We start from the raw sequence: 13,683 nt of genomic DNA, 5'->3' as shown, positions 1-13,683 counted from the left end.
AGTCCCATTGTCAGACCATAGATATCTGGGGACCGTATACAAGGGCACCCAGTGTTTCAATATGCATTGTGCTGTGGAGGTGGCACTATTGTCCCGCAGGGGATATGCTTCCACCCATCCCGAGAACCCACATCTCATCACCAAACAGTAGGAATGTTTATTTACAGGCTCCAGCTGTATAAAGTCCATATACACCACCTCAAAAGGGCAGGTGGGTAACTTACTGTGGCCCGCCGGGGCTGGTACACCTTTCCCCACATTGTATAGAACACATATTTCACATTGTTTTGCCCATTGACGACAATACATTCCCAATCTTTTGTTGTACCACACAGCACTCAAAACTTCTTCCATAGTCCTTGCGTTAACGTGAGTTGGACCATGAGCCACACGCACTATCACAGGTAAGTATGCATCAGGTAGTACCCAAGTATTCGTATTGGTATGTGCCCATAGCCCATCTACCGTCTCCTCGTATTGATCATCCTTGTGCCAAGATAGTCTTTCTTCAATGGTTGCATCTGCTTGGATTTCCTTTACGCGCTCCTTCGTCCCTTCCATAGTCACATCCCTCCCCACTATGAGTTGTCGGGCCTCCCACCGTGTATCCCTTGTGGCAGCTAGTTTAGCCATCTGGTCGGCTAAGGAGTTTCCTTGCGTGACATAATCTAGAGTCCTTTTATGCGCTGGGCATTTCACTATGGCCACCATCTTGGGCAACGTAAGGGCTTGTAATAATTCAGCAATCAATTGGGCATGTTTAATAGTATCACCTTGGGAGGTTAAAAACCCACGCTCTCCCCAGAGTTTACCAAAACTGGAAACCACCCCATGAGCGTAGGCTGAATCAGTATAAATTGTCACTTTCATACCGCTGCTTAACACTAATGCTCTCGTTAGCGCAATCAATTCTGCTGCCTGGGCCAATTTTTCACACACTTTCCCACTCTCAATCAACCGCTCCCCTGTGGTTACAGCATACCCTGCTGTTGTCTCCCCATTTGGCAGTTTGAAACAGGAACCATCACAGAATAATATACCCTCATTATCAACCAGCGGGGTGTCTTGCAGGTCTGCTCTACCCTTAGTGTGTTCTTCCATTTGGATCACACAATCATGCCTAATGTCATTAGGTGAGACGGGCAAAGGAAGCAGTGTCGCTGGATTCAAAGTGTTACATCGTTCGATTTTTACATTACTGGCAAACAGAATCATCTCATACTGTGTGAGTCTAGCTGTGGTCAAATGCTGTGTATGCACTCTATTCAGGAGAACGTCCACCGCATGTGGGACTTTTACTGTCACTTCGCTCCCTAGGATGATACCTGCACTTTGTTTTAGGGCTGCCGCTGCTGCGGCCACTGCTCTCATGCATGGGGGTAGGCCTCGAGCTACTGAGTCCAGAGCACTGGAGAAATATGCACATGGTCTCTGTTTACCCCCTTGTTCCTGCGTTAAGACTGACACAGCGCAACCTTCCTGTTCATCAACGAAAAGGCAAAATCTCTTGGTATAATCAGGTGTGCCTAAGGCCGGTGCGTGGCATAGAACATCTTTCATAGCTGTCAGGGCTTTTTCCATCTCAGGTGTCCATTCTAATGGTCCGTTTTCTTGTACTTCTTTTAAGGCTTTTAGCATGGGCTGGATCAACACAGAGAATTCAGGAATCCAGTGCCTACAATAGGATAAAACACCAATTATCCTTCGGAGACCTTTTGCCGTGTCGGGGCCTTTTATGGACTGTATCAAAGCAATGCGATCAGTAGACAGAGTTCGCCCCTCTTCGGACAACTCAAAGCCTAAATAATGGACCTTTTGTTTTACATACTGCATTTTGGCTAGGGCTACCTTGTGCTTATTCTCTGCTAAGTGCATTAGCACCAATCTGGTCACATAATGGCATTCCTCTTCGGTGGCTGCACATAATAGCAAATCATCAACATATTGTATCAGAGCAGTGTTAGCGGGTAGGGCTAGGTTATCCATCTGTGTTTTTAGTGCTTGGCTGAATATGGCGGGACTTTCTGTATATCCCTGCGGCGCTCTAGTAAATTGGTACTGTCTATCTCGAAGAGTGAAACTAAACAGGTACCTGCTTTCTTCGGCAATAGGAATGCTGAAGAAGGCATTTTTCAAATCAATTACCGTAAACCATTTCGCTGTTTTGGGAATTAAAGTGAGTACACTTGCAATATTAGGGACAACTGGATATCTGGGTTCTACTATTTTGTTTATCTCCCTCAAATCAATAATGAAACGATAGGGTACTGCTTCATCACATTTCTTGTGTACTGGAAGGATCGGAGAGTTACAAGGGCTATCATTTGTTGGCTCTACCACCCCTAACCGTATCATATCCTGTACTATTTGATATAGTGCCTGCTCTCCCTCGTGTGATATGCAATATTGTTTTATCCTGGGCAACCTGGCACCGGGCTTTAGTTTGATTACTACTGGGGAAACATCCAACACCCCTACATCATTCCCATGAGTGGCCCATAGTTCATTCGGGATGTCTTGGAGTTCCGGGGGCAGGGTTTGCGTTACTCCTATCATACCCATAGGTTTGCTTATATTCGTTCTCACCCCCTGAGGGGAGCAATATATTGTGGCCCCTAGTGTCTTTAATGCATCAATACCTAACAAGTTTTCTGGGCAGTGATTGGTCAATAGCCACCCATTCTCCCATTTTACCCCATGAAGTTCCGCTTCTACTATTTCACTTACAGGAGTCTTTATTGGATTTCCCCCAAATCCAACTGATACCTTGCTTTTATCCGATAATGGGACAGCGGGGACGGCTCTGATATTCACGGAACTGTTTCCAGCTCCCGTGTCTACCAGACATCTCAAGTTTCGGTGGGGGCCGATCCTAATGGAGGCATAAGGCCCCCTCTGATCTATAGGTACTTGTACCACTCCCGCTGTCTCATTTCGGCCTCCTCAGGACATATCACTTGTGTTATCCTGGAAGTCGTCATTATAGTATACCCCTTCCCCACATCCTTCGCCCTGGCATACACCTTGTACTTGTGTTGTTTGTCGTGGTTGATACAGTAGATTGGGGGGAGGCGGGGCCGGCCAGGGAACATCCCCTCTTGCTTGTCCGTCAAAGGCATTGGGTTGAGGGGGTTTAAACATTCTATTGTCTTGGTTGCCGTACCCACCAGTCCTATTTCCTGGGGCAAATGTTGTCTTTGAAGGGGGCCGTACGCCCCTTCCTCTCCCACCACTCTGGGGACACTGGGATTTCCAGTGTCCGGGTCTCTTGCAGAAGGCACATACATCTTGGGGTAGCCCATCCCTCCTCCCATATAGCGCACCTCCTTGCACTGTACCTCTACCTGTCCCTTGGCCCCCTATCATGTTGCTACTATAGCCCTGTGACGGGCCATTATTATTGTAGTTATACCTGCCTTGGGGCCCTTGATGCAAGTGTTGCATCAACACTTTGGTTTTTAGATCCTTCTCTTGTCGTGCCTTTTGTTGTCCCTTTACTCTTTCCCCTCTTTCATAATACCTGGCCATTTCGAGGAGATCCCGGGGGTTTCTAGTCATCCACGTACTTTCTGCCTTCCTAATGTTCTCCTGGATTGGCCCGTGGAGCCCTTCTATAAAGTTTGTGGCAAAGTACCGTTGGCCCGTCTCAGACCCTATCTTTAGCCCACTGTGTGCTTTAAATGCTGCTTCGTAACGCAGGAAGTACTGTGCTACTTCCTCACTTGCGCCCTGTATCACAGCAGACAGTTTCTCCACATTCACATCAAATGGGGGTAATACCTTTTCTAGAGCCCTCAGGACTGCCATGCCATGCCCCCTTAGGGGTTCGGGATATTCCTCATGCAGTTTCCTATTTTTACTCGCCTCCATTACATCTTTCCATTTTATTGTATCATTGTCTTTGGCACGAAAGGGGGTCCATATTTCCTCTGGGACAATAGCTAACAATATGTTATCTACATCCTCTACAGTAAATAACCCGGGTCTGAATAGCTTTCCTACTTCTTTGTAGAATCCTGCCGGGTCTATACGGGGGTCGGGGATGGACTTGGTGATATGCATCAATTCTATTCGAGATAAGGGGACATACACATAGGTGCGCATCATGTTACCAGTAACTGCATCTATGGTGGGTTGACACTCTCTCATTGGCATTGATAGTAACTTTTCCGTGTTTGTTTGTTCACTTACAAGGGCCTGCACTGGTGATGAAGCAGAGGACTGGTGACTAAGGTTTTTCTCTTTTATTTTTTTATAATCTTTTAACAGTTTCTCCACCTTAGCCATTCTCCATTCTTCCGCCCTAGAATCATCCACTCTTATATTAGGTAGCAGTTTCTTATCCAATTCCGTCTTAATCCTATTCCACTGGGACACATATCTAGGCTCCTTTCCCTCTTCTATATCATCCACCCTAATAAGAAGATATTTAATTACGTTTACTTGTATAGGCCAGCCAAGGCCCTCCATCAGACTCACCAGGGTGGACATGGACTGCGAGTGTATGGATGCTATCATACGATTAGCTACGTTTTGGCCCGCCTGGTCTGCATCTTTGAGTTTAGCCTCTCTTTCCCTCACCTCTCTTTCCCATGCCCTCTTTTCCTTCTCCCATTCAACAACGCCCCTTATGACTTCCGCTATTATGTCGGACATACATCCCCATAACTGAACACTGGACGCAGTCACTGGTAGTAACGCGACAGCGTCCTGATATGCTGAGGGCAGATCCGCAGTACTCTGTCCTCTCAATTTACAGTTACCCTCATGAAAGGTATATAGTTTAGTGGCCACTGTCCTAAATTCCAAAGGTGTCAAACGCCCCAATTGGTCCCGTAGGCTGTCATTGAGGGGTGTGCCATACAGCCCGGTCATAAGGATTTGCAAGTCTCCATCTCTATCCTTTTCTACAGTAGTCGTTCTCCTATGGTCTATCAACCTATCTGGGTCTCCATACTTCATTGGGAATTCCGCCCTCTCACCCTCACCTTCTCTCGGAGGAGCCGTAGCCCCTGGAAATAACAATTCAGTCGTTGTTTGTTTTGCTTCTAGTCCTATCACATCTTCATACCGAGGCCCGGCAAGGCAGGATACATACCCCCACTATTCTTAATCATCATACGTCTATCCAACTGGTCTAGTTTCTCATCCTTCTCTTTTATCTCTAGGTCACGTAATTTTTGATTTACTGTTCTCTTCTGCCCCTTTGCATTTTGTTTGTTCTGAGCATTGTGCCTGCGCATTGCTTCTACCCTCCATAGTCGTATAGCCTCAAACTGTGCGGGTCTGACCCGTCTTTTTACTAATTCTATTTCTACTTTGGATATGCGGTCCACATCAAAGGACCCGGTGTCTGGCCATTTATGCTCAATCAAATCTTTTGTATATTCAGACCACTCCCTTAAGAACAATGTTGAATTCAATCCATGTTTAATCAACATATCAAATGCAGGGGTTCCTTCAAGAGGGGCATAGTGTCTCTTGCCTATACCACTCTTGCTGGAAGCCGCTTGACCCATTTTGTTGGTATACCGCAATTGCCTAAAAACACTCACCTTTCCCAAATGTGCATTAATAGGCTAACATTAACAGTACATCCTCCTGACATATATCGCCATACCAATATCAATACATCACCGTTTCATCATTATTATTACATAGACGGACATACCACCGTCCTCTTCATAAACCCTAAATCGTTATTTCCTTATTCCATCATGCATCCATCCATACCACTTACCTTAAGGGTCCCGCCAGAGTGTTCCGGACCCGAAGGGCGACAGCCTGCTGTTCCACCGCCGACGGAGCCGGAAAAACAAGGATGACGCGTTGGTTGCAATCAAAGGTGCGGATTCAGTTGTTGGGGCCCCGTGATCAATTCCTTCTCCGGTTCCGCCGCGGCGTTCCTCACCCAGTGACGGACTGTCGCTCCTTCGCATCCCACTTCTGACACCAAAATTGTGGGTGCGATTTCTCGCCGTCACCATAACCAGTACAATGAGGGACCCTGCAATAACTCAGACAGAAAAGAGCCAAGTAAACATTACTTTATTAATGCACAAGCATTCGCGAATGGGCCGCAAGTTCAAACGTCTCGCTAAGCAAGTCGTCGAAGTGCCGCGCCTTCCTCTACACATCGTGCTCTTTTATACTTTTCTGTTTACATTGCCTTGCACATAGCACACGTCCACCCCAGGGCGGATCTCCAGTTGGAGTTTATCTGAAGTATCCAGTTGGAGTTTAACGAACAACCATTGCACATTTGCTATCGTGGTCTATCGTGGTTTCCTGTTATCCCGGTCTTCACATTCTTTCGTGCCCCTTTGTGCCCGTATCTCTGTGCTCGAGGCCATGCTTACTCATTCCTTCCCCCACCCGTATTCTGCAGATAGTTTTAGCAGGCTCAGCATGCTTCGACATACAGTGACCAAACACAATTCTTCTGTTAAAAACAAGTTCTTGCCGGGTCAGCAGGTCTTAAACGCCGCCGTATAAAAGAGAAGGCCTCTTCTTTTAGCAAAAAGTACATTCATTTAACGCATATGGTGATTAGTACAAACTCCAAGTGTGAGCACAACGTTACATATGCATGCGTACCTTCAGGGTATAATCTGGGTAGGCAGTTATGTTTGCTGTCCCTCTTTCTATTGTTCCACTCTTACGGTGTCAGTCTAGATAAATGGATACCTCTACTTTGTGACCGCAAACGTATTTTGGTGGCCGTGGGCCAACCGTCTCATGCACGATATGACAAAATATAGGTGTTCGAGTTTGCCAATGAACGGCCATTTTGATGTAACAAGAATCGCCATTTTGTTTTCTAACCATTGCTCATTGCTTTCTGTTCCTATTGCTTCACAGTATATTTTCCGCTTACACTGCTCGACTGTAAAACATTGTTGTCTGTATGTAAAAAGGACAAGGCCGCAGGGCCGAGAGGATAACAAGAGTTTGTTGAAACACAAACGTAGGCAGTGCCAGGAAGAATGCCCGGCTCCCTCCCGAATGTAGCCTTGAAGCAGAGCTGCAGGGCATTTAATCATTTTGCAGCTGCCAGCCAGTCTCGTTATATAGTAGAATATGTTAGAATAATAGAGCTAAAGGCTTGAATTATGCTTTACTTACGGCCCCCCTTTGCTGAGCCCGCTAGAGCGTGTCGGCTCCCAGGACACGAATAGCACCTAATAGATAGCAAGGTCCGGAATGCAACTCTCCCCCCCCGTATGAAGCTTGCTTCCAAGAACAGAAGCGCTGTGTTCTATTCAACAACTGAAAGATGCCTTTGCACTCACAAATTGCAAATTGTTACTAGAATAGATGTTTGAAGTTGTCATAGTTGTCGGAGATGTCCATCATCACACCAAGTTCAAAGAAACCCAATAAAAGGGCGGGTGTTAAACATGTCATAGCTGATTGTTTGATATGCATTTTGTATATATGTAACTGATGTACGTAATTCACTCTCTTGCGTTCCTCGAGGTCTAGAGATACACGTCGCGGGGCGTGAGACCGAGTTGGCCAACTGAGACTTTTGCTTTGCAATAAACCATAGCTTTGGGAATGCAACCTCGTGTCTGGTGTATCTATCGTGTGTGGTGACTCGCCTTGTTTCCATAGACGTCAGGGTCCCCTAGGGGCCCCTTTCAACGGAAGTGTTCAAGGATTCTTTCTCGATCCCAATAGTTGAGGATCTTAGCGATCACCGGCCTAGGTGGGTTGCCCGGCGGCGGCTTCCTTGTTAGAGCTCTATGCACCCTTTCCACCGTGAACCCCTGGGACAAGACTCCTCCGGTTATCTCCTGCAGCAGCATAGATTCAATAAACTCTGTGGGGTTGTGACCCTCTTCTCCCTCTGGCAAGCCAACGATGCGGACATTATTCCTCCGGGCACGTCCTTCCGCCTCCTCCGCCCTGTTCTCTAGGTTGCCCACGTGCTGCATCAGAGCGTGAAGTTCCGATTTATGTGAAGCACAGTCCGCTGTGTTCGGGCCCACCGCTTTCTCAAGGTTCTCAGTGCGCTCCACCAGTGACCTGACATCTTGCTGGAGAAGATTCACTTCCTCTTGCACCGCCCCAACTTTGAGCTCCAGCGCTGTTTTCAATTCGGTCACGGCCAGTTCAAGCTTGGTCTCCCAAGCCACCTTCAGGTCAGCGATCGTGGCAAGGACCTCCAGACCTCCAGGTTCGTGCCCATGGCGGCCACGCTCCCAGCGGGGGCCCTGTCCTTGCTCCTGGCCCCTTCCGGGCTGGGCGGTGTCCTGGCGTATTCGTCTAGCGTAGGTTGCTTGCCCTTCAGTCTTGGAGGTTTGTTGGACATGGCACTGCGGCTAGAAATTGTAGGTGAGCCCCACCACTTGTGGTTTTCAGCCCCAACGGGGGCAGACTTCCGTTATCGCCTGAGCCCAGGGGGGCCGCCCCAGGAGCATTCCAAAACTACCTCTTAGCTGCAGGAATGGATTGTGCCCTCCCACATAACTGTGTGGATCCCCTCTCTGACTCTGCTAGCGGCCTCAGGGCAGCGGGTGCGTTGGGTGTATCTCTATGTGATTCATGCCGATCAGTGCCCAAAATGTCCGGGCCCAGCCGATCGTGTCAGGGGTGTCCTCCGGCAACTTATCCTTTTTCCTGAATGGGCTGTGTCCTCCCACGTGACCATGTGGGTTCATTCCTTCCTACCTCGGCTCCTGTGGTGTTCAAGTTTTGCTGGGGACTGTTCAAAGTCCCAGGGAGGGTTAGTGTGTGCACTTCCGTGTTGTGGGCGTTGTCCTGTCGTGCGTCCGCTGGTCAGGTGGGCCAGCTCATGTCCAATCTGGCACAGTATATAATTAGTCCAGGGTGCCACGATTTCTTGGTCTCAGGCTATGCCTATGGTCCCCACAGCATCCATCTTCATCCTGGGCCTACCGCCCACCGGGCACATTAGCTGGCCAGTGTGCTCTCCCCTCTACCATGGAGTGGGGGAGCGCGCACTTTGTTGCAATGCCACCAGCACTGCCCGAGCGAGAGGGCGCTGTGCTGCGGCGTCTTCCCCTCTGATCTGTTTTACGTTGTGCGTACCGCAATGCCTGTTTCTTGCAGGTCCCACACCATGCAGTGTGCTGCTTCGGGGCCCTTTTCGTTAGTTGTGCGGCTGAATCAAAGATTATGATCGGTCCGTTGTCCTAGTGTTGTGGGGGTTACAGCTGCCTCGTCGGGTCCCGTTCCTGTTTCGCTCTTCAATTCACCTCCCCCTGGAAGTGTGTGGGGGGGAAGCTATCTTGCCTTATAATGGGTGCACGCCCACGCTTGCACCCCTCCCATGTACGTTCCTAACGTGCGCAGCTGGTCTGATAATGTTCTTGTTTAGGCTCCGTGGCAAGCTAATCCCTTCTGCCTGCCAGTGCCATATGTAGGCAAGCGCGTGCCAGACAAGCCTTCATTATCGTGTGCTTTTCTCTCTATATATGGATCTTGCATCCGCCGTCTCACACAGTCTGGCGCCGGGTGCCTCTCTGCTATTTGCCGGCTTGTTCTTCTCTGCTGCAGTAAGCTTAAAGGCTCGCTCTGCCGGTCCCCAGCGTGCCGGCCTTGTTTAGGTAGTGCGTTTCTGGATACTCATGTATCCACAATGTTGCACTGATTTTGTTCAATGGCAGCTGCCTGAGCGTCTTGGGGCCAGCCCATCTGCCTGGTGCTGTGAGGTTGTGGCAACAGTGTGTCTTCAGCGAGGCCCGGCTCCAGCAGAACCCAGCCGTGCCTTCAATCGCCTGCCTCAGGGACGTTTATGCGCTATAGCCATCCAGCGAGTCCTCACACGGTCCTTGTAATGCCTGTCCCCCGCAATGGGTAGTGGACTCCTGCTGTGCCCTGTTGCACATTTGGGCCCCGCCTCGCAGCTCTGTTTAATGCACCTTTCTGCAAGGGGTGCTTCTGCCGTGGATTAGTGCAGTTTGTTACAGCAGGGGGTACGCTCCTCTCGGGTTGGCAGTTCGCCCATTGTCTTCACGCGTCCGCCATTTTCTTTTTTCCTCCGCAGTATGTTCCCCGCAATTTTCTTCGGTTTTCTTCTAGTCTGCTGCTGTAATCCTTACGCGACCGAGAGACTTATTGTGCTGTGCACCTTCACGCACACGATCCTTCATCATCAGGAGAGTTCCTGTGTATTTTTGTGCTGTTATAAGTCGGATGCTGTTCGGATCGGCGGGAGCCTCAGTGAACCCACGTCCTTCTACATGGCTCGCTAGCCACACCCCCCTGTCCATGTATAACTTGTAATCGATATTTTTATAATCTACTGTATATATGTATTTTATAAATTAATATTGAAAGATTGATCCTGTAATATCAGTCATATCAATAAAATAAGTAGTACATTATTGCATCTTCCATATTTTAAGTTCAGTTTACTTGTACCGTGTTAGCCAAGGAGCGAATAAAATGTTAATCCAAAACAAAAAAACAACAACAACAATATCATACCTTAATCAGGCTAACAAGGTCATTTATATGCAGGCTTTTGTGGTCACGACCAGTTTTCATAGGCAGAGATGACATTAAGCATTTGAAAAACATTACAGCTTGAATAGCGCCTTCTAGGATTTCTTAGTTCCTTTTCTGTACCTGTCTCCATACCTGATTTGTAGCTTGTTCATAGAAGCATGCATTACAGAAGTTCAAACCCATACAATGCAGTCTTCAATGTTTGAATAATGCACTGTTTAAAGTGGACCAGGGCTCAGTGGAACTAAAGGAAATGTGAGAAAGAGTAAATCAAGGCACAGCCCACCCTGTTCCATTGCTCTCAGGAAGGCAGCGGCAGATTGGATTGTAACAGTCATTGTAGGTGCAGTCCTGCATAAACTTGGTATATGTCATGCCTGTCCTTTGCAAGATCAGTGGTTTCCCAGTCATTAGCAAAGCATGCTTGTCTCTCTAGAAGGCCTGTAGGGAGGAGGCATAGCCAGTCATGTTTTAGGCCTTTGACTATTGGATACCGGTTGGATGAAACTGGGCCAAATACCATACAAAGATTGTTGATTTCTTTAAAGAAGGGGAACCCCTCCATGCCACCATCTATGTTGACTCCTTTTTTTAAAAGTACCTTTTGCTTCTTTCTGTTTTTGTCTTGTTGTTTGTTGATATTACTTAAGTACAATTACAATGTCACTGATATTTAGATAATTCCCCTGGTGAATATGATTTTGACAGAATAACCCACTCTCATTCAAACCTTTGATTGTGATAATCTGGGGTGCATTTCATAAGCAGGAATTCCGATGATTCTGAATGGCTGGATGTACTCTGATGTCTCAGTTCTTTCAGTGCTGAGTTTGCTGGGATGTTCTCACTTGTCCTAACCTGAACCAAACCGTGCCCTTCTTTTCCTCTTCCCAGCACCACAATCTCAAATCGACGGGACGGCTTTGGACATTTTTCTGCTCGGATGGCGCTGTACTGGGACGCAAACCTAAGTGATCCTGTGCAAGCATCACAGCTGCTGTATGTGGAGGATAATGTATTCATTGCCGTGGAGGTGCCTGACCTGGATGAGGGCCAGTTTTCTGTGCTGGTGAAGTCCCTGTTTGCCACGCCTTTTGCTGATCCAAGCTCTACTCCCAGATACAGCCTCGTTACTGAAGGGTAGGTGTCCTTGTGTTTCTGTTCTATGAGGCAATATATGGACAGTGCATTACTCCTGGACTGTACATCAGAGAGAGGGGGATGCTTGTAGAGAGTGACCAGCTTGTAGAAATCGATAGAACAGAGCTAAAACAAAATAAAACTAGAGCTGGTAGGGTTGCAAACAGCTAAAGATAGCTGGTATGGCCACGAGTGTAGGACAGCTAAGTCCAAGTTAGCGAGGGCTTATAAAGTTAAAGACATAGGGGTAAAAGAGATGATTAAAATATAAAGAAAGGAATAAGAATTGATTGAAGTGAAGGTAAAAAAAAGCCAATACCTTTGCATTATAGGATTCACTTAACAGAGCCTTAACAGAGAAACATTCTAAAGGGTTTTGGAGGATAATTTCAATGGGAGATTACTCCAACCAAAACCTGGTCCAAGCGGTCATTACTGAAAATACTTGGCTTGAGTATTTCAAAGGTCTTTACCATGAAACAAGACCTGATTATTTTGGACAATGGGATAGAATTCGCAAATCCTGTCTTTATTGGGGTTGATTCGTCATTGCTAGACTTGTCACAGTAGGAGTTGTGGGAAGCAATATGCCGGCAGGCTAAAGGAAAAGCCCCAGGCCCTGATCTTATGCCAGTGAATTTGCATATGAGCGAAACAGTAATATGGTCACCATATCTCCGGCTACCTTCCAATGCCATCCTTTAAACAGGCCAGACACCTCCATCTTGGCAAGTAGCAGAGATGGTCCCTATTTGAAAGAAAATGGGGGCCCTGTGACCCTGGCAACTATAGGCCGATCTCCCAACTAGATTCAAGTTGTAAAATGCTTGGTAAAGTACTACTACTCCTCGCGGAGGCGGATGCCTTAAGCCACCTCCAGGAAGGCTTTTGCAAAAGGGTGACTACCATAGACCAGGCCCCCAGACTTATATTAATGGTCAACCAGTATGTGACCATGAAAGGTGGTAATTTACTTTCACTTTCTGTTGATCTGAGATCCGCATCCAACAGCATACCTAGAAGGGCATTATGGTGTGCATAACTCTCTAAAGAAGTAGCCCTTCCCCTGTTGAAAGCAATAATGGACAATTATGAAGGGTCATTGGCAAGAGTGAGATGGGGCTTTGGTGGGAGGACCACCGTGAATGATTCAGTTAAAAAAAGGTGTGTGAGAAGGTTGCATTCTTGCACCTCTCCTTTTTAATCTGTTTTTTGATGGCTTACTTATGGAATTGCCAATTAATACATTGGGCACACTGTCGCTTGGGGGCAAAAATATGGGGATCCTCTTTGTTGCCGGCGATATGGTTATTATGTCCCGTACCCCATCAGGTTTAGGAAAACAGGTGGATCATTTTGTCAAATTCTTCAGGGAGAAAGGCTTGGAAGTGAATGCCAGTAAAGCAAAGGTAATGAGATGTGGCAGACAGCAAGGGCGACGGTCACAAATGGATATTAATAGTGTGAGAATTAGCAAAGTGAGTCACTTCCATTACCTAGGAGTCAGGATTGCTTCGGATAGCTCATGGAAGGAGCACCTCAAAAAAGCGAACCTGGTACTAGGTAGGAAATTCACCAGCATTTTATTCTTGGCAAATGGCTTTGGGAAAAATCTCACAACCCCGACAACTGAGATGTATAGAGCACAGGCGCTAGCAGGAGCCCACTATGGGGCAGAGTGATGGGGGCATACTAAGAGAACAGCTCTCCTGGAAACTCAAAATAACTTTTTTTAAAGGCTGTTGAGGGTTCCAAAGAGTACACCAAACATCCCATTACATATGGAATGGACCACTATGTTTTACTGACCAAATATCCCTTAAATCAATGTTGGCCTGGGTGCCTATCTGGTCTTGGGATACTCTTCTGGAATATAGCTGTTAAAGATGTTCTCTCCTGCCAAAGTGTTGCTTCTTTAAAATGGTTTGGACATATCAAGAGGTGTCTGTATCAGTTAGAAGTAGAGGAATTCTGGCATAACACGGAGTCCATTGCTTGCCGCAGCAGGCAAATAACAATTGATACCCACACATTTTGGATGTGGGGAGAGTATGCATCCAAATG

The 13,683-nt window shown here is 47.2% G+C and overlaps 1 protein-coding gene across 2 annotated transcripts in view; it reads left to right on the top strand.

Annotated features, from left to right (window-relative positions):
* LOC138503246 (pancreatic secretory granule membrane major glycoprotein GP2-like) overlaps positions 1-13,683 on the top strand; it is a 248,801-nt gene that overhangs the window by 197,522 nt on the left and 37,596 nt on the right. For both annotated transcript variants that reach the window (XM_069622840.1, XM_069622839.1), the window contains exon 6: positions 11,374-11,619. In XM_069622840.1, coding sequence (XP_069478941.1) covers positions 11,374-11,619 — 246 coding nt within the window. The remainder of the gene's footprint in view (positions 1-11,373; positions 11,620-13,683) is intronic.

Source organism: Ambystoma mexicanum, chromosome 11 (genome assembly GCF_040938575.1).
Source record: "Ambystoma mexicanum isolate Mex_15411 chromosome 11, UKY_AmexF1_1, whole genome shotgun sequence".
Lineage (NCBI taxonomy): Eukaryota > Metazoa > Chordata > Amphibia > Caudata > Ambystomatidae > Ambystoma > Ambystoma mexicanum.
Note: the sequence above shows the minus strand (reverse complement) of the source record. Positions and strands in the feature narration are given on the sequence as shown.